Raw genomic sequence first — 19,351 nt, forward strand, 5'->3', positions numbered from 1 at the left:
TTTTTTTTTTTTTTTTCTATATTTTAGTACAAGGTCTACAGGGTCTCACTATGTAGCTCAGACTCTAGTGATCTCACTGTGTTCAGCCTCCCAAGAGCCGGGATTACAGGTGCTCATCCACCACCCCTAGTCTCAATCGCCTTCTCAGCATGCCTCGGGAGCCAGGCTAGCACAGCACACCAGGGATCGAGCCCTAGCTGTGCAAAAAAAAGACCTTCTAAACTAACCCATTTTAAGTACCCCTACAGTGGGGATTTTTAAATTTTATTTATGGAAGAAAAAGAAAAGTGTAACTCCATACTTCCAAAAGCTCATCTCCACTGAAGAGTTTCCCACTGTGTCCAACAGGACCTTCTGGTAGAACAGATCGGATGAAGTGATGTCCCACTGTTGCTTCCAGACTTATGCCCAATCCACTGTTCTCACTAAACTTGCTCACATGAGCCACCTGAAAGGGGAAAATACCATCACAAGTTTGGTATATTCTTTCTTCTTTCTACTCATGCATGTATTTTATGTTCATTTCAAATTTTCAATTTTCTAACAAAGGTTCAAAACCTTACTATAATCCTGAAAGAGTACTTACATCTACTGGTTTCTTGAACCCAAAATAACAAAAACCAGCAGCCATCTGCAAACACCCAAGATGTTTTTCAGTGTGCAGTTGCTCTTAATAGATGGCAGGCATCTAGAACTTTTTTAAAGTCTTAGTGTAACAAGAGTACAGAAAGGACAGAGACTTATTAGCACTTGCTACTATGTGCCAGGGACTATGCTGACCTCATTTCAGAGGTTATCTCGTTTGCTTTCATACGCAGCTATAATTTCTTTGTATTAAAAAAAGCAAAATAAGATTAAGAGAGGTTAATTTAACCAGAGTTGTCCAGGTAGGAAAGAGCTGTTAGGCAGTTGGACCCTACAACCCTCCTGATCTTAAGTTGTACTGAGGGAAAACTATTCTCCTTAAGAACACTGAAAGTGAATAAAAGCTTCTTATATTCACTAATGAATCATGTCAGGAAATTACCTATTTTTGCACAGAATCCGATACTTATATTAAAATGAGTGTATGCTAAAGATGAGTAACTTTGACCTTTTATTTCAAATTTAAAGAAGCATATAAAAAACTTAGAAAAGGCTGTTTAAGAAGAGTTCACATCTTACTAGTAACTTCCGTAAAGTTACTCACAGAAGCAAAACCACTAGGCCTTGACACGTAAGGCTGGGTGCGTTCATCTCACCACCGAAACCCAACTGAGGCACCATTTCCTCTGAGAAGCCTTCCCAGCCCCGCTGACAGTGTTTACCAGTCCTCTCTCTGCTAGCCCACTGTCCATGACTGTATTTATGCAGCACAGCTGCGAGCAAATAATGTAAAGCAGATCTGCCTCTCACTGATCTCTGTCTGACAGAGGGCCAAAAGTGACTTACTTTTTCTTTGTTGAGCACTTCTGTCTTTGGCAGATTACTGGGCGCCCCACCACGAGAATTATGACTACCAGGACACAGAAGTTCAGTGTTGATTATGACGTCTGGGACAAAGTGGCTAAATGGATTCCTTCATTATTCAGCGGCTACCCAAAGAGCTACGTGCCTGCTAACATGGCTGCCATCTTAACCCCACCCCACTCAAGGACACGCTAAACTAATCGTTTTTCAGCTGGACATTAGGGCACTTTTCCTTAACTCAATTGAATATGGTAATAACAGGTTTTATTTACTTAATTCTCTTGAAGGTTAATCATCACTTACTTAAAACATTGTCGTTATGAAAAATAAAATATTGCATAGTAAAGAAGGGCTTGGTAATTGCTAGTTATTTATATTATATGTTAGTATCTGTTGTCCTTTATCTGTTCTGACACAGATAAATATAAGCTGTATGGAAAGATTCTATACAACTTACTGTTTTATTTTCCCTTTTGCTATCCCTAAAATATTTTGGTATATATCTAGAAGTTAATAATTGTGTCAACTTTGTTAAGCTTCTCTTTAGAACAGCAGATTGTGGTAATGTGACTAAACATATAAACTGTTTATGCTATAAAATATTCACCATGCTATACGGCTCACAGAAAAGTATTCTGAAATAATTTATTATAGGAAAGTGAGAAAGAAGGTGAGAGAAACAGATGTTCTGCAATTCTACACACAGGTCATGAGTTATATTTTAAACACTATCACTATTTTGATTCTTTATAAATTGTAAGTTTAAGAATGAGAAAAATACTGTCCATTATACTAACAGAAATATTAAAATACTGATGAAATATGAGTTATAAAACTTCCATTCTATTTATTTAAGCTCCTTGGTTACTGTGTATCATTTTCTATCTTGAGATATTTATAGGATCTAGATTAGCAGTTGAGGTCTTTAAAAAGAGCTAGATTTTTGATAATTCTCTGGGTCCTTTCTGATGATCATTATATCATACACACTTTAGAAAATTATGGCGAGTAAGCCAGCTTACCACTACTTCGTAGTTAATGCCCAGGAGCCCCTGCCACTTTGTCAGCAGCAGGGCGGTTTCTTGCTTTTTTGTGTCTTCTCTTTCCTCTCCCTCGTCTGAGAGTAACGGGCACCCTGAAATGGCCAAGGCACACGAGTGACAGTTAGAAACTCTGTGTCTCAGCCTTCTTTTCCAGACAGTGAGGAGAATCTGGCTGCTGTACCAAGTCACACTCTGCACCCTGTATTATACTCTTATTTCTACACTTGCTGTAATAACTTGATTTAGAACTGTATTCATTTCTAATAGATATATTTTAAATCTCAGCTACATTTCAACTAAAGTAGTCATATAACTTTTATGTAAAGGAAAGAGGACTCTAGATAGGTCTAGTATTCACGTGAAAGTCCTCTCAAGGCTCTGGTAAAAATCCATGTCATCTCTCTGTTTAATTTTCATGGAGCACTTCAAAAGCAAAAAGGGTTCTGCTATTACTGAACAAAGTAACAAATTAACAAATAATTAACAAAAAATAAGAAAGGTCACATACAATACAAAATATAAATTAAAAGAAGCAAATACTAACTTTATACTGAAAAAAAAGCCTTTAACTAAATCTCAATAATTAGAAAAAGGTAAATTAAAATAAAAATGAAAGGGGCCAGGGAGATAGCTCAGTAGAGTAATTGCTTGCCTGGCAAGCACAAGGGCCTGAGTTCAATCCCTGGTTCTGCCAATAAATGAATAAATAAATAAATACATATAAAAAAGAAAAATCATCAAATTGCACAAACAATGTTGAATTTAAAATGCTTAGCTAAAATAAGAAATTGCTTGGAAGAACTATAAATTCATATTTAATTTTTCTTTTAAGAAACACAGTTCTTACTCATCATGGCTGCCTTTTGAAAAATCTCTACTAGGTAGTGACCTCTAATTTTAGCATTCATTTAACTTCCAAATTTATTTATTTATTTATTTATTTATTTTTTTCAGGACTGGGGATTGAACTCATGACCCTGCACTTGCCAGGCAAGCGCTTATTCTACTGAGCTATCTCCCCCGGCCCCTTAACTTACAAATTTAAAGAGTGCTCCAAAGTTTAAATTTCTCATGGTCCCTTCCTTTTGGTGGAAAATGAAGAACACTTATTCCAAGCATATTCTGCAGATCTATTTTGTCCTAGGTTAATAAGATGGTTTCTTTTTTCTACCAGAAAAGGCTGCATACAAGATAATATAATTTCACAAAATTGGTGGAGTAAAACATGTAGCTTGGCAGTAGCCTGTATTGAGGCCCTGGGTGCAATCCCAAGGACAGGAGACAGAGGATTACCTGCCCTACCAAATAAGTGTTATCTTCGTAAAATTCAATTCACAACTAAGAGAGATGTCTACAAAGCAGAATCTTTAAATGGGATTCTAGGAGAGAAAAACATGGGTCATTAGAGTCCTATGTTCTCCACCCCACTTCCTACCATTTTCTTGTTTTACACAGCAGGCCAGGCTTTAATGAGGGCAAGATTATGAGTAAACAAACTGGGGAATCAGTATGCTACTGATAAAAATTCTGAAGTTCATACTAGTCAACCAACCTCAGTTCATAACCATTCTGAACTCTGAATGGCCTTAAGAATAAATGTCAGGCAAGATAGATAGATAGTGCAATAGAGAGACAGTTAATTGAGTTCTCTGACCTTGCTGAGAATTCAAATGACTTGCCCACGTTTGTGCAATGAGTCAAATATCTGTGGAAGGGGCAATGATATCTTGCCCATGTCTGAGGACTTGTATTAGATCAGATGTGTAAGAATCACAGTTCTGCTTCGTTCATTTCATTTAAAAAGAGATTCTGGGACTCCTGATTATATGTGTAATATATTCCCTTCCCAAGCACACAAATTTCTCATTAGCTGTCTTCATTAGAGCAAAACAAGATGATCCTGAGCTTTCAAGACAGTGCCAGGGAGACAGCTCAGATGCACAAGCACCTGCCTGGCAAGTGCAAGGTCCTAAGTGTGATTCCTGGTTTTAAAAAAAAAAATATATATATATATATATTGGTCTAAATAATTTATTTTTGTATTTTGTACAGGGTCTACAGGGTCTCACTACACAGACCAGACTCACAGTGATTCTCCTGTTTTCAGCCTCCCAAGCCCCAAGCTCTGAGATTAGAGGCCTCCCCGCCACACCCCTTCTCAATAGCAGTCTCTGTGCCCCGAGCGCACAGCACACACCAGGGAGGGGCTCTAACCTGGCCACTGTGCTCTGCCTAAGACGCTTAGTCCTCTGAGCTATTTGGCCGGCCCTAGCCCAGATAACTTCTTCACCTCTTAACATAAAAAGTGGCAGAATATGATTAGTATGTGTGAGCCCTACACATCTTCCTTACACAATATTCTTTATAAACACCCATTTAAAATGAAAAAGAAATCAGTGTTTTCAGCAGAAAAATTGCAGTGCGGTGTAGGAACGTTGACAAAGGGCACAGTTCCCACGAAGGGCAGGAGCTGCATGTCAGGCTGCACTCAGTGGATTTACAGTCCCAGAAAGCAGGCAAGTGACCAGAGCACATAAACCAGTGAGGCAGGCACAAGACGAACACAGCACACGGCACAGAGATGGCAGCACCGTTCCGACACAACGGCCCTCTGAGCAGCGCTGCCCCGGAAAAGTCTGCAGAGCTTCGTGGGAGAATTCCCAGGAAGTCTGATAAGGTCTCAGTAGAAGTATTTTTCAAACCACCTTCTCAATGTTAAAATTTAGAACCTTTTAATAAATTTGAAAAGTGAAAGACAGCTTTCCAAAACTGGACAGTTTCAATCTTACACTTTAAAAGACTTACATAAGTTTATCTTTAAATACTATACTTTATTATTTATTATTATATACTCAGTAAAGCAGAGACTTGTTAGTTATGGGGACACAAAAGGATTAAATTTAAAATCAATCAATCAGTCTGTCTATCTATCTATCTATCTATCAAAATAACTGATTCCTAAAGGATCCTGGTGAAAAAAAAAAAAAAAAGAAAAAACAGACCAACTGAGCAAGAAAATGTAACAGCTGTAAATAAATTATTTTCATATATGAGAGCAATTATTTATATCTACTTATATAAATATTTATAATCTAAACTTTCAGAAGATCTTTTAGTAACTTACAGCATTATCTACAAAGGTTCAATTTCATTTTAAAAATTTCTGCAAAAATATAATAAAGAACATCATAGCCTGTCTGTAAATGTTTACCTTCTTCTTCAATTGGTAATATGCTGACATTTCTCCTCAAAGATGAAGAATCTTCATCTTTCTCACAATTTTCTAAAGATAAAAACATTTAATAGTGATTTCAGTAATATCTTCAAGGAGTTCAGTTTTCTAAGGCACTCTAGTTATTTGAACCCTAAAAGAAAGTCCTATTTTCAATATAAATTCCATAGTAACTGTGCGTAAAGCGAAGTCTTTTAGTAAATGAACAAATACTCTATGATCTGCTTCCCCGTATTCTAGCACCACAATAAGTACCATACAGCATAAACACCAGAATAATTAACATTCTTACAAATAAAATAAGCACTCTTCCAACAGTATTCTCATTATCTCACAATAAACTCTTCTGCCAGTGAGCTGCATGGCATTTCAGTGACTGGCAGAAATATTCAGGTAGAAACAGTTTAAGAGTGGCACAGCATTTCTATTTTTGGGGGTATTTTTATTATTTTATTCCTTTAAAGAAGAAAGAAACAAAATCAAATAATAAGAACAAAGATAAAATCAAAGTACCACAGACAGTACAAGTGGTATAGAACTTCAAAACAAGAACAGGAAATTAACAATGGTTGCTATATTTCATATTGTTATCATCAAATTTGTTGCCAAGACTGCCAGACACAGGCAAGTTGCTCCAATCTCACGCCAGAAAGAACGGCTACCATAAAAAGATTAACTAATAACAAATGCTGGAGAGGCTGCAGAGAAAAAGGAGCCCTTCCTGACTGTTAGTGGGAGTGCAGACTAGTACAACCTCTCTGGAAAACAGTGTGGAGATTCCTCAAAAAACTAGGATTGGAAGTCCCATTCAATCCAGCTATTTCCCTTCTGGATATTTTCCTAGAAGAGCTGAAATAACATGCCACAGTGATATGCGTGCCCCACGTTTACGACGGCACGATTTGTCATTGCTAATCTGGGAAAACACCCAAATGCCAATCAGCTGAGGAACGGGACAGAGCTTCTGGAGGTAGCATTTCAATTGGTTCCTCCACAGGAAGAGGGCTGCTAGCATGAGCCCTGGGCTCTCAGAATCACGGACATGCTGTGCAGAGGTGACTCCTAGCCAGAAAGGTGAGACGATGCAGGCAGAGGGGACATAGCTTCAGGTTTACAGCTGAGAAATGGGGACTGAAAGGATACAACAGAAAGAAATGTGCTTTATTAAAACCTGTTCTACAGTTCACGGACTGGTTGGCAGTTCTAGGTAATTCCAACTTTATTAAACATCCTCTTTTTACTTGGTTCATTATAAACAGTTCAGGATAAAAACTGTTCTTTAAATTATTTTAGAATTAGAAAAAAAATCTACATGGTACAAAATTCTAACCAAACCTCAGATTAATCTGGCACTACCTTTGCTCATGCTGGCATTCACTGGAGACTCATTCGCATCCTCTGTGACTTCCTGCCTCGACAGGAGCTCTGTCTCCTGCGTCACTCCCCGCCTCATCAGTGTCAGGTGCACAGTCTGTCCCGTGTGTCGCAGTACCTCTACTGCTTGTTGATTGGTAAAGCCTTGGAGGTTGGTGCCATCTACCTGTAACAACAACATGTAAAGGAATGGCCCACACGTAAGGACTGGCAAGATAGATCTGCAGACCAAGGGCCTGCTTAGGCAAGAGCAGGGCCTGGGCATTGGTCCCTGGCACGACGTGCTGTGCTGGCCACACACAGGAGAAGGCCAGGTTCAAGCTAGCCTGAATCCTACCCAACTGCCTATTCATCATTCTACATAGTAAAAATGTAGTTTTAAGAAAAATACAATATGCTTGTTTTTACCTATTAGCAATAAAATTCCAATATGTAAAAAACATTTTAATTTTCAAAACTTAGTAATACTGATTTTAAAATACATTCCTTACTCAAATGTCAGAAGCTGGTATGAGCACTGAAAAAATCCCCACATTGAACTAGCCCAAATTATTTGTAGCAGACTTCAGTTGTATCTTATCTACAATATGGAAACGACGCCCACTTCCCCAGACTGACCGTGCCTGGCACTTTGTTTCGGGATCATCAAGAGCTGGCCTGGTTAACCACAAAATAAAAGCAATACCCATGAAAACCCCAAGGCCACATCAGAACAATTTCTGTTCAGTGTGTTTACACTTCATGCTGCATGTGAGCCACAGACACCAAAGCCTCATTCAGGAGTCCCAGCGCTGTACTCTCTTGATCCCAGGAACATTTAAGAGTCAGTTTGGGCTTTCTGACCGTACAGACAAGATTGCAATGGAACTAGGTACAATAGAAGCAGACTGCCTCTCTCACAAAGACAATTAGACTTTTATCAAGAGCATGGCCAAAATCACAATTAACAGAAGCAATTACAGGAAAGAAATTCTAGTTGGCATGACTCACAAAACTAGCTTCTTAGCACAATCAGTGCAGCTTCCTCCAACATGGCCTACCCTACCAGAAGAGAATCTTTGTTAACCTCTTAAAGTCATAGACTAGTAAAGAGAACATTTGACACTTTCCCCTCTTCATAAGCTATTGAGCAAATTTTTATCTGTCATAATTCTAGCGTAAATCATGGACTACTGAACTGAAAGAACAGTGCACAATTTTATCAACAAGTTTGGTTAGCTATTTGAAAAAAAAAAGTAGGAGTCCTTTGTCTAACATTTTCACAGAATACCAACGTATGAAAAAGCAGTGGGGGCTAGGGAGATAGTTTGGAGGTCTCAGCACCTGCCTGCCAAGTGCAAGGACCCAAGCACGATCCCCAGTACTGCATGCCGTACAGGCCACTGAAACCAGTCGTGGTGGTACACGCCTGTAATCCCAGTGCTGGGGAGGCTGAGACAGGAAGATCACTATGAGTCCAACCTGCATAGCAAGGCCCTGCACCAAATTAATTAAGTAATGTATTTATGTAGACTGAGTTGGTGGGGAATAGAACCATTCTTTTTATTTCCTGCCCTGTCAGGCCTATAATGAAACCCTAGGGCCCACAGAACACAATTTGTAAAAAAACAAAAAAATTGTTGACAAATAGTTTTAGGTTGTAAAGTAACATTTCTTCAAACAATAAAAAATGATTTCTTAATCTTCTCAGCACAGTATAATTTTAAAAAAAGGATATACTTTCAATAGTTGTTGTCAAAAGAAAAGTAGACAAAAGACTACAGCTGTGAAAATGCAACTAAATGTGGAGAGTCTTATTACCAAAATATCAAAAGTCCACAAGACGGTGACATTTTGCACAAAATTAATGGAGGAACAAAAGCACTGTCCCATGTTTCCTAGTTTGAGGTGCTTCTCATTGTGAACTAAAAGGATAGTGTTGAAAATTAAACATCAAAAATCAAAACATTGATATTAGTGAAGAAAAATGATTTTACTGAAAGCAAGAAGTTTACTTCTACATTTCGAGGTAACTATTTCTTTTATCACTGAATTGCTTAAGAGGAACTAGCTTGTGATTCCACTTACATAAAATAAATACAATGATAAGTTTAACGGGAAGCATTTTGAGTTTTTTCAACTACATAATCATTTTAGGTCCTCAATAAACATCACCTGAATTAACTAAAATGTATTTATGTGCTTATACAAGATATTTTAAATGAAGATCTGATTTCATTATCCTAAAAATTATATGAAGAAAGTTTTCCTATTGGTGGTAATTTGGTGGTAAGGAAACTTAAGTTTGCCTATGAGTTACATATAAAATTATTATAAGATCTAGCACTTTCACTCCTCAGTGCATAGCAAAAAGAAATGAAAATATAAACCCACATAAAATCTTTTACATCAATGTTTATAGTAGTACTGTCCCCAATAGATAAGTAGTAAAAACAACGTAAATATAGTACTCAACTCACACGTGGGTAAATGTATTTTCATATAAATAGTATATTATTCAGCACTAAAAGGAAACGAAGAACAAATATATTCTATAACATAAATGAATCCGGAAAATATGCTAAGTGAAAGAACTAAATCATAAAAGAACTCTGCTACCTTTTTTAAAAGTGTGGTAAAAATACATAAAAAATTTACTGTATTACCATTTTGGAAATCAGTGTGGAGATTCTTCAAAAAGCTAGGACTGGAGGCTCCATTCCAGCCAGCTATTGCCCTCCTAGGAATTTTTCCAAAAGAACTGAAATCATGACACCAAAGCAATATATGTGCACCCATGTTTATAGCAGTACAATTTGTCTTAGCTCAATCTTGGAAACAACCCCACACGCCCATCAACAAAGGAAAGGATAAAAAATACGGTATTTTCATACAATGGAATATTATTCCACTATAAAAAAGATACATTTGAAGAACTTATAGATAAATGGATGCAACTGGAAACTGTAATAAATCAGCTCCACATGTGCAAATTTGTATTATCTCGCTAGTGTGAGAACCTGAAAGAGTAAAGATAGTCTGAAAGACACAACAGAGGCTGTGAAAGGGAAAGAACTTGTTCAGTGGGAAGGGAAAACCGGGAGGAGAAGGACCGAAGAAAGAAGGAGGAAGGATAGATTTATGTCTATATGCAGGAAAATTTGGATAATTATACTGTCAAGTTCTGCTGGTCTTTTGAGAGGAGCATTTAATACTTAATATGTTTTTCTATTCTTATATTTTCTTTTTAATTTCTTCTACCTTTCTTTGTTTTTTTTTTAAAAACCAATTTTGGACGTTGATATCTGGTAACCTGAACAAATAATTTGAAGATAACATCATACAATATAACAACCATTGTTGAATTCCTACTACTTTGTTTAGTGAAATTTTGTATCGTTTCTAAGGCTTTTTTTGTTTAATTACTATTTTGTATTCTTTAAAAAATAAAAAAATTACTCTATTACCCATTTTAAATGTAAAATTCAATGAAGTATGTTTACACTGCTTTGGTAACACACAGAAATTTTTCATCTTGCAAACTGAATCACTATTCCTCTAAGCAACTTTACATTCACCTCTCTGCTGCCCTTGGTCACCAATATTCTACCCTCTGTTTCTCTCAAGTATGGCCAGTTTGGTGACCTCACTTAAGTAGAATTATCTAGTGTTTCTTTCTATGACTCGCTTGCTTCACTAAGCACAACGACTCCGACACTCCTCCACGTAGGGTGGTACTGTTCTATTCTTTTTAAAGACTGAGGAGCACTGCACTGTGCGTACACAAACCACATCTCATCCATCAGTTCATCTATCAGTAAGCACTTGGCTTGCTCCTGTGAGTTATTACTGTCATAATATTGCTATGATTGAGGACTTTTATCTTAATATTCCATCTTCTTTCTATTATTAAGATTCCAAAGGAACAGTAGAGACAATTGACAGTAACAAATATATATTAAATATGCATTCCTTGGGGCCAGGGAGATGGCTCAGTAAAATAAACGCTTCCCTGGCAAGTGCAAGGGTCTGAGTTCAATCCCCAGTTCTGCCAAAAAAAAAAAAAAAAAAAAAAAGAGTAGATTAAATAAGCATTCCCAAAGACATCTTCAAAGAAGATTAATATATACTTAGGAAGAGAAGATCTCACAAAAGCCAAGGAAACACTGAGGTAAAAGGTAAACAGATTACTGTAGGACCTCTCAGAGTCTTCAGTTTTTCAATATGTAATGTAAGCCCCTCAGAAACCAAATCATATGCAGTTTTTCTTAACCATAGTGCTTGGTGAGGATCTCCAACTTGAGTTTCAGGGAGTAGTTTGGGCAACCCAGTTTCTACTGAACAATGAACTAAAAGCTGGATTCTTTCATGGTCAGATGCTTAGAAACATAGTAATACTGCTACCATAATATCATGAGTTAATCTAATAAGAAAAGCTGGACTGAGCTGGGAATACAGGTCAGCAGCAAAAGCACCTGCCTGGCAAGCACAAGTCCTGAGTTCAAGTTCCAGAACAAAAAAACAAAAAACGGAAAAGCTGGATCCATTTATTTTATTGTTGTGTATATTTTAGAGCTGAAAGGCATTCTCTCTATGGAGCCAGATATCTGGACTAAAAATGTGTGCCTCAGAATTCAGCTTCAGGTACCCCAAGAAGGCACGGCAGTGGTCTCTCCCTATGGAGTGTCTGCACACTATGATATTAACTTAAGAATTCATTGTGGCCAAAAATGTTATATCCCAGATGTTATTTGATAAAAAATGTTCTTATTTAGAATTAATTAGTAAAGCTTCCATGCAATGCTTTGTTTCTATGAAAAAATAAAAAAGGTTACTGTGTGTTGGTAGCCTCAAGCCCAAAATTACCAGTTAACTGTATTTCTCAAAACTAAGTAAAATAGAAGAATAAAATTCTCAAAGATGAAAATTTACAATACTATCATTAAAGATGTAACTTACTGCTATAATTTGGTCTCCAATTTGGATTCTTCCATCGTGTTCAACAGCGCTGCTTTTTGTAATGCTCTTTACAAAAATTCCTGATGGTTCTATGATCAGAAACAGGTTATTTTCACTACTTACAAAACAGTTAAACAGTGTGATTGCCCATTCTCCAAATAAAAAGTCCTAATTGAGAATAAATACATATCAACAAGCCACACAAACACACACTATAGCAAAATCAAGGCAAATATTCTGTCTATCATATCAGCATCATCTACACTACTTCTAAGGAAGTTTTCAGCTAGCTAATCCAAAAAGCTTGATTTAATTTCTTAAGATAAAAATATTAGAAGCTATTGTTATTTTAAGAAATATTTAGGTTTGACTTACCTAATTTCTTATCTCCAATATAACCAGCAATAGTAATTCCTAATCCTTGAACATTTTTAGTGAGTTCTACATCAAATGTCTCACTTTCCTCGCTTTTCTGAGTAGAAGCATCAACCTGAAATTTATATACATACATGAATATTATACATTATATATTATATACATATTATATATATATATATATATATATATATATATATATATGGAGAGAGAAGTAAACTTGTAAAAAACAAAGTAAATTCAAAAATCCAAATCACATAATAAGGTGTCAGAGAACTCTGCTAGAGAATTACACTCGATTCCTTCTTCAATGGTAACAACATGTACTCAGCACATTTTTACTGATAAAGGAATGTCAAGAATAAGATTGAGTTTCCTTTTAGAGAAGGGACATATTATTGTTTGCATACTCAACATTTTAAAAATTAAACATTTTCTTATTAAATTCTATGTTCAGAATTGGTTTGATTTCTGAAGGATTCGGGTTGTTGTCACTGAAAGAACTCACATTGTGAACTGAAATCCACTTCTGCCAGTGCTTTGTTCTAAGCATCTCTGCACAGTTGTCTACCAAGAATCAAAACAACCATTGCAGCCACCATCTACCGAGAAGCTCCTACATGAAAGGCACCTGACATGCCTCAATCTCTTACCCCTTACAACAGTGCAATAGTGTTTAGATTCCCACGAGCCAGTGAGGTAGGCGCAGCTGCTCTATCAAGACTTTCATTGCTCCCCTAAAGGAGTGCATCCTTCCTGAGGGTATGCAACTCTAAGTAAAAATTTATAACAGTTATTATCTTAGGGGAATGAGTTACATAACTTTTCTCAGGACAAACAGCTGAAACTATCATAGTGGTAAATTCAAGCCTGGTTGCAGGCTTCCTTCTCTTAAATGATATGTAGTATATAAAGCCTCTGGTAGAATACAAAGATGGAAATATCCACATGTTAGTTGATATTTTGTCTTCAGTTTATATTTAACTGCAGTGACATGAACCTCAATCAATCTGTCCTGTAGCTATATTATAAATGGCCTGACTGGAGTATGATTTTGGGGTTGGTTTGTTTGCGGAACTGGGGATTGAGCTCAGGACCCTGCGCCTGCCAGGCAAGCACTTATTCTACTGAGCTATCTCCCCGGCCCCTGGAGTGTTATTTTGAAAAGGAGTAAAATACATAAAGGCGATATTTTAAACTGTCTTTATTTATTTTGAGAATTCAGACTATAAAACGCTATTATTAAGAGAAGTTCTTCTTTCTTCACTAGTATCTTGCTGGAATGAAAACTGGAAATGGTTTTTCAAATGTCAGCTTTTTCTAACAGGCAGTGTTATTAACTGTGTCCCCTCAAGAGCAAAAGTTCCTACACCAAACCTCTGTGGCCTGGCACAGGACATGATCTGCATGCTAGGGGCACTACTCACAGGGTGAGCCCAGCAGCCTGTAGAAAGCCCCAAGAAGAACATGGGAAGACAAAGCTAATGAGTTCGAAAGGCCACGAAGGCTGGGCTCAGGGGATAATATTTTCTGATTTTCCTTCAACAAATTAAGTATATGTAACTGCTAGTCCACCTACGATTTTACAGTAAAGTTTGATTTAGTTTTCATTGCACACAATTATCTGTGCAAACTTAGCAAAAGTTTAAAGTTTAGATAATTACAAGAAAATGACAGGATGAAATCTGCTTCAATTGAAACAAATGTGTTTTCTATTTTTAATAAGACTTATGCGAGTGCTATTTTGGAGGGTGGCAATTTGACTATCGAATGGTTTTAAAAGGGGCACAAGCTTCAGAAATGATGATATGCACAGAATAGATATTTTTCTAAGCTTTCAATTACATCAAGTGGTTTTCGGTACTGAATTCATTTATATATTGCTGAATAAAATGTTTTGTTTATCACAAAAGAATGCCATTTAAACACTTTCATAAACAAGATTTCTTTCTTCTTTCTCTTTGCAAAGAATAGCAAGCAAACTCAAGTCCAAAAATAGCAGAATCATGCAAATTTCAAGTGTCTTAATAAGGTTTTAAAGGGCTAGTAGAAGAGGTTAGGATTTTTTTTTTAAAAATGTGGTAACTGGTTAAAAACAACTTTAATAAAAGAAAACAGACATTTTTCATCTATGGAAGAGGTATATATGACTTGAATTTTGGTCAGGTTTATCACCAAATTGGGTAAATTTCTCTTCTTAAATAGTTCAGAGGTTTCTAGATAGAATTATTTTGCTGCTAATATGCACCTTAGCCTTGTGACCTACAAAGCCGATGAAATAGCTACTAACTTCCAACAATTTAGAAAATTTTATAGTTTTTCATATCAAGAACAAAGACAGAACATTATACTTAAATAAATAAAACTTTTATTATAATACCAAAATCCCAACTCTTGCCTTAAAAAATTATATAACTGTGTCAAGAACACTGAATACTCGTAAATCTCATAGCTCTGAGATATACACTCTACAAGAGTAACACTGAAAAGTTCTGAAGTGTATGTACTCCTACCAAGCCTCCTGCCACTCTCCAGCCCTCACACACCGAAAACAAAAACAAAAAGACTGAAAAGAAAGTTGTTAATGGAATGATTAGAACTATGACCTTAAGGAAAGCCTTTTCTAAGATAAAAAATATAATCAAGTATTTTAGGTATGAATAGCAAATAATTATTTATAACATATTATTCATATTTCATAACTTTAACCTCATAAATGAGCTGCTTAGAGAAAAATATAAAATTATCTAGCATTTTAAGTAAACAATGTTTCATGTTTTCTATATTTGTAATTAATTATATTAGTGCCAAAGCATTCCCACATTTGATTTTGTTAATTAACACTAATATATGAACATTAATAAATCTAGGTTTTAAACAAATATCACCATCACCTCAGAGCTAATTACTCTGACTTTCAGAATAATTCTTTTATCTACTTACCCGCATCTCTAGTGTGGAAGAGGAGGAGGGAAGGGCAATGCCTAGAGAGGTGGGCGTGGCAGCTTCCTCAGTGGCCCCTCTTGCAATCATCAGTCGAACCCTATTTCCACACTGCCTAAGGACTTGCGCTACTTGCTCGCTGCTCATTCCTGCCAGATCAGTGTCGCCAATCTTTAAAATATGGTCTCCACTGCGTAAGCGTCCATGCTTCACAAGAGATTAAATACCTAGGTTATTATTCTTATAACTGCATCAGAGAAACCCTAAATGACAGAAATTTTTAAAAAGGTAACAGTGATACAGTACTATGGCAATCATTGGACATTAAATATGTAATTGCAATATTAGCTACCTTCTAAACCAATTTGGCTTTAGTCAGTATATTTAAAAAAATTCACAAACATTCTTTAAATTAATAGCTGATGAGACCTTTTATTCTAATTTATAAACACTAAATGCAAGACAAAGTTTTATAACTATTTTGGAGGGCTAGAAATCAGAAACTTTAGCAAGCGAGGATAATGTATGAAGTCACCATGAAAATAAAATATATAGTAGTTTAAATAAATTACTATCTACAAAATAATACTTTCTTGATCCCATAATTTTCTACCTGGCTGTTTCAATCAAAACTATTCCAAAAGATTCCATTAGCACATGAAATTCTAGTGAGGTAAAAATTCAGGCAGATAAGCGATAGGAACAAGTCTTGTCAGCCTCTCCAAGTCTACTGAACAAAATGTTCTGCAATAATGGAGCTGGTTTACACTGCCCAACACAGCAGCTACCAGTGACATATGGCTGTGGGACCCATAAAATGTGTCTAGAAACTAAATTTTAAATTTCATTTCATTTTAATTAATTAAAATTACAGTTAGCAGTAATGAACACAGCTCTATGCATAAGAGAAAGCACAGACAGACCTCTTTCTCATGCTTATCAATTTCATCTGATACTGCTACATGATATCTAATATTAAAAAGGAGAAAACTTGGTAAAGTTTTGCAACTGTAATAACTATTGAAGAGGTTGCCATTAATAAGCCTTTTGCTCATGAATGTGAGAAATGTTTGATCAGGCTGACTCTGAAATAGAAGTTCAAATACACATATAAAAACAACAGCTTCATAAACGAAATGTTATAATGAACACAATGGTTAAACTAGCAGAACTTCTCATAACTAATAAATTGATGAAACATTTTCACACATATCTTAAACATACATACCATACATACCCAAAATGACAATTCTTCAATGAACTGTTCTAGGTGATGAAAAATGGTTACAGTTCCTACTCAAAAGACAAAATTTGTTTTTTCCCTGTACCAATTTGTCCATGGCATCATGTAACTATGAGCTGTCAGGTTTCAAACATGGTCATAAAACAAAGGACAGCAACCTCTACAACAATCAAAACTATAACCTTGGTTTTGTCATAGTCTATGGTTCTAAAGAGAGGTAAATTCATTGCTTATAACTTAAGATTAATGTCCTTTTTAAAAAAATATTTCCCACCCAGTTCTATAAGAATATCTCAAGAACAATCCAATGAAACAAAAGATCCTACCTCAGGTTCTTTGACATTACCTAAGTCCAAGCTTTCTCTTTCCTGACAGAAAATACAAAAGGTAAAGCCACATCAGACTTAAAGATTTGCTGGAGCTGCTCACCTGGTCAGCTACTCCTCCAGGCAGAATGGTTCTGACAACCACCCCAGTCGCCTTCCCTCCTATGATGCCAAAGCCCAGACCAGATCCATCATTCACCAATTCAATGGTTTCTACATGCTGCCAGGGAACCTAAAAATAAAGGCCCCATATGAAGTTGTGAAATTTCATAAAACACTAAAATTTTATATTATTGTACATGATATTATTATTTTATTGGTTTTAAATAAGTGAAGTCAGACATGCTAACAAGCATCCCAGAATCCCTTGCATCTTGCACATTTCTCTCAACAGATGATCACTTAATGATATAATCCCTCACAAAATCATCAATACATCATTTTTTAATAGATTTGCAAGATCTTTTATGCAACTTATAGAAAAGAAAAAACAGATCAAGGGAAAAAAACTCTTGTGTGTCAAAAATGTCTTCTGCCTAATCCTGCCTCAAGGAAGGATTCTAAATTAAATGATTTCAAAGTCACTAGAAGCTAACTGTCATAACATAATTGCATAATTTACAAAGCAAAGTTAAGATTGTATCTGTTTACAGATACATTTTAGTTTCCTTTAAAAATCTACTTTTCTTTGAGAAATGCTGTAAAAAAAAACTAGACAAAGAAAATAATGTTTAGAAGCTAGAAATACAATCATAATTTAAAAACACATATTCCAGCTTAAGGAGCGCTAAAAGAATAAAAAGACAAAAATTGAAGAAGTAAAAAGAAACTATAGGAACTACAAAAAAAAATGTGTTCTTTGCCTTCTCAAAATTTGAGGCACTCACCGGATTAGAATGAGCTGAAACTGTGCTGGCTGCAGATGGAGAACGGGAGGCACGAGGGCTGGCGACCCGTGACAGGGCGCCCCTGGCAACAACCAGCTGGACAGTCTCCTTGGCCTTCTGCAGGATGCTGACAGCCTGCTGACGTGTCACTGTCTGATCCAGTGCCTGTCCGTTGATAGCAAGGATCTGATCTGTCTCCTTCAGTCTCCCATCTCTACCAAGGAGGAAAACAGGGTGAAAAGGGACACATGGCAGCTCTCGAGGAAATCATAGGCTCGTTGGCATGGACGTCCAGGTTATTCTTAATGCTATTTCTGTCATTTTTAAGGTTTTTCCCTGCTGTTTTACTTTTAAAAATATACCCTGAGGTAATTCACTGCTATTTCTATTCAATCTTCCATTTAGAAAGCTCATTTTTACTGTGTAACTACCCAATATACTCAATACAGTTTAGTCCCCTTGTTTGAAAATTAAAGTATTGGGCCGCGGAGAGAACCCAGCAGAAGAAAAGCCTGCTTCCGCAAGCTCAGGGACCAAAGTTAGATCCCCCATCTCACAGGCTGCACCCAGCCCTGCCCCTGGGGCAAGCTGAGCCAGGGAATGAGCCCAGGTGTGGTGCTGCACTGGGGAGGCTGAAAACAGGAGGATCACTATGAGTCCGAGCTGCATAGCTCAACCCTGCACCAAATACATAAATGAAATAAATAAATAATAAATAAAAATGAAAGGATCAATGTATTATTGTTTGATCATATTATGAAAGTATAGTTCAAATTACCTATTTCAATTTAATAATTTTTAAAATCAAACAGAGGTCATTTTATAGCAAGCAAAACACTATTCTAATCATTTTTTTCTTTCATTACTAAAAAGTAATTAAACTACTTAAGGGCTTCTTTCACATTTCAAAGGCTGCGCTTTGTTTTTTTTATGTATTTAGTACAGGATCTACAGGGCCTCACTACACAGAATGGACTCATAGTGAGGCTTCTGTTTTTCAGCCTCCCAAGTGCTGGGATTACAGGCACATGCTACCACGCCCAGCTTCAATGGCTGTCTCAGTGGGCCCCAGGGTTGGGCCTGGCAGGGCAGGTGGTGGGGGGCTGCATCTGCCTAAGAAGGTGTTTTAATCCACTGAGCCATCTGGTCAGCCCACGCCTTGCTTTTTATTACAGCAATGTTAATGACTTATAAAACTGGTTAATACAAGAGAATGTTCAGTTTTTGTTTCCATTCACCTTTGCTTTTCTATATTTTCCTAAAAGGATCAAAAACTTCTGAATGTGACATCAAAAACAGAGAAGACACAGACAATCTCACCTGTGAGCCACACTGCCCTCTTGTATCTCTTGCACAAATATTCCCAGCTCTCCCCTGTTCTCACTCCTGAGCCCCACAACACTAAACCCAAGGCTTCCACATGAAGGTTTGAGGAGCTCAAAAGCTTCTATATGACGACCCTGTTCAGGAAACAAAGCAAACAATAAAACTAAGAGCTAATTACTGTAATTAACAGTCATCTCACTAGAGACATTACTTTG

At 36.5% G+C, this 19,351-nt stretch overlaps 1 protein-coding gene across 4 annotated transcripts in view; it reads right to left on the reverse strand.

Moving 5' to 3' along the window:
- Mpdz (multiple PDZ domain crumbs cell polarity complex component) overlaps nt 1–19,351 on the reverse strand; it is a 178,128-nt gene that overhangs the window by 105,313 nt on the left and 53,464 nt on the right. For all 4 annotated transcript variants that reach the window (XM_023715824.1, XM_023715825.1, XM_023715823.1 and 1 more), the window contains exons 5-14: nt 19,131–19,270; nt 17,811–18,024; nt 17,027–17,155; nt 15,355–15,561; nt 12,412–12,526; nt 12,037–12,125; nt 7,081–7,264; nt 5,704–5,775; nt 2,472–2,584; nt 302–448 (exon numbers count right to left, since the gene is read on the reverse strand). In XM_023715824.1, the coding sequence (XP_023571592.1) occupies nt 302–448; nt 2,472–2,584; nt 5,704–5,775; nt 7,081–7,264; nt 12,037–12,125; nt 12,412–12,526; nt 15,355–15,561; nt 17,027–17,155; nt 17,811–18,024; nt 19,131–19,270 (1,410 nt within the window). The remainder of the gene's footprint in view (nt 1–301; nt 449–2,471; nt 2,585–5,703; nt 5,776–7,080; nt 7,265–12,036; nt 12,126–12,411; nt 12,527–15,354; nt 15,562–17,026; nt 17,156–17,810; nt 18,025–19,130; nt 19,271–19,351) is intronic.

The sequence above is a fragment of the Octodon degus genome, unplaced genomic scaffold, assembly GCF_000260255.1.
Source record: "Octodon degus isolate 3935 unplaced genomic scaffold, OctDeg1.0 scaffold00044, whole genome shotgun sequence".
Taxonomy (NCBI): domain Eukaryota; kingdom Metazoa; phylum Chordata; class Mammalia; order Rodentia; family Octodontidae; genus Octodon; species Octodon degus.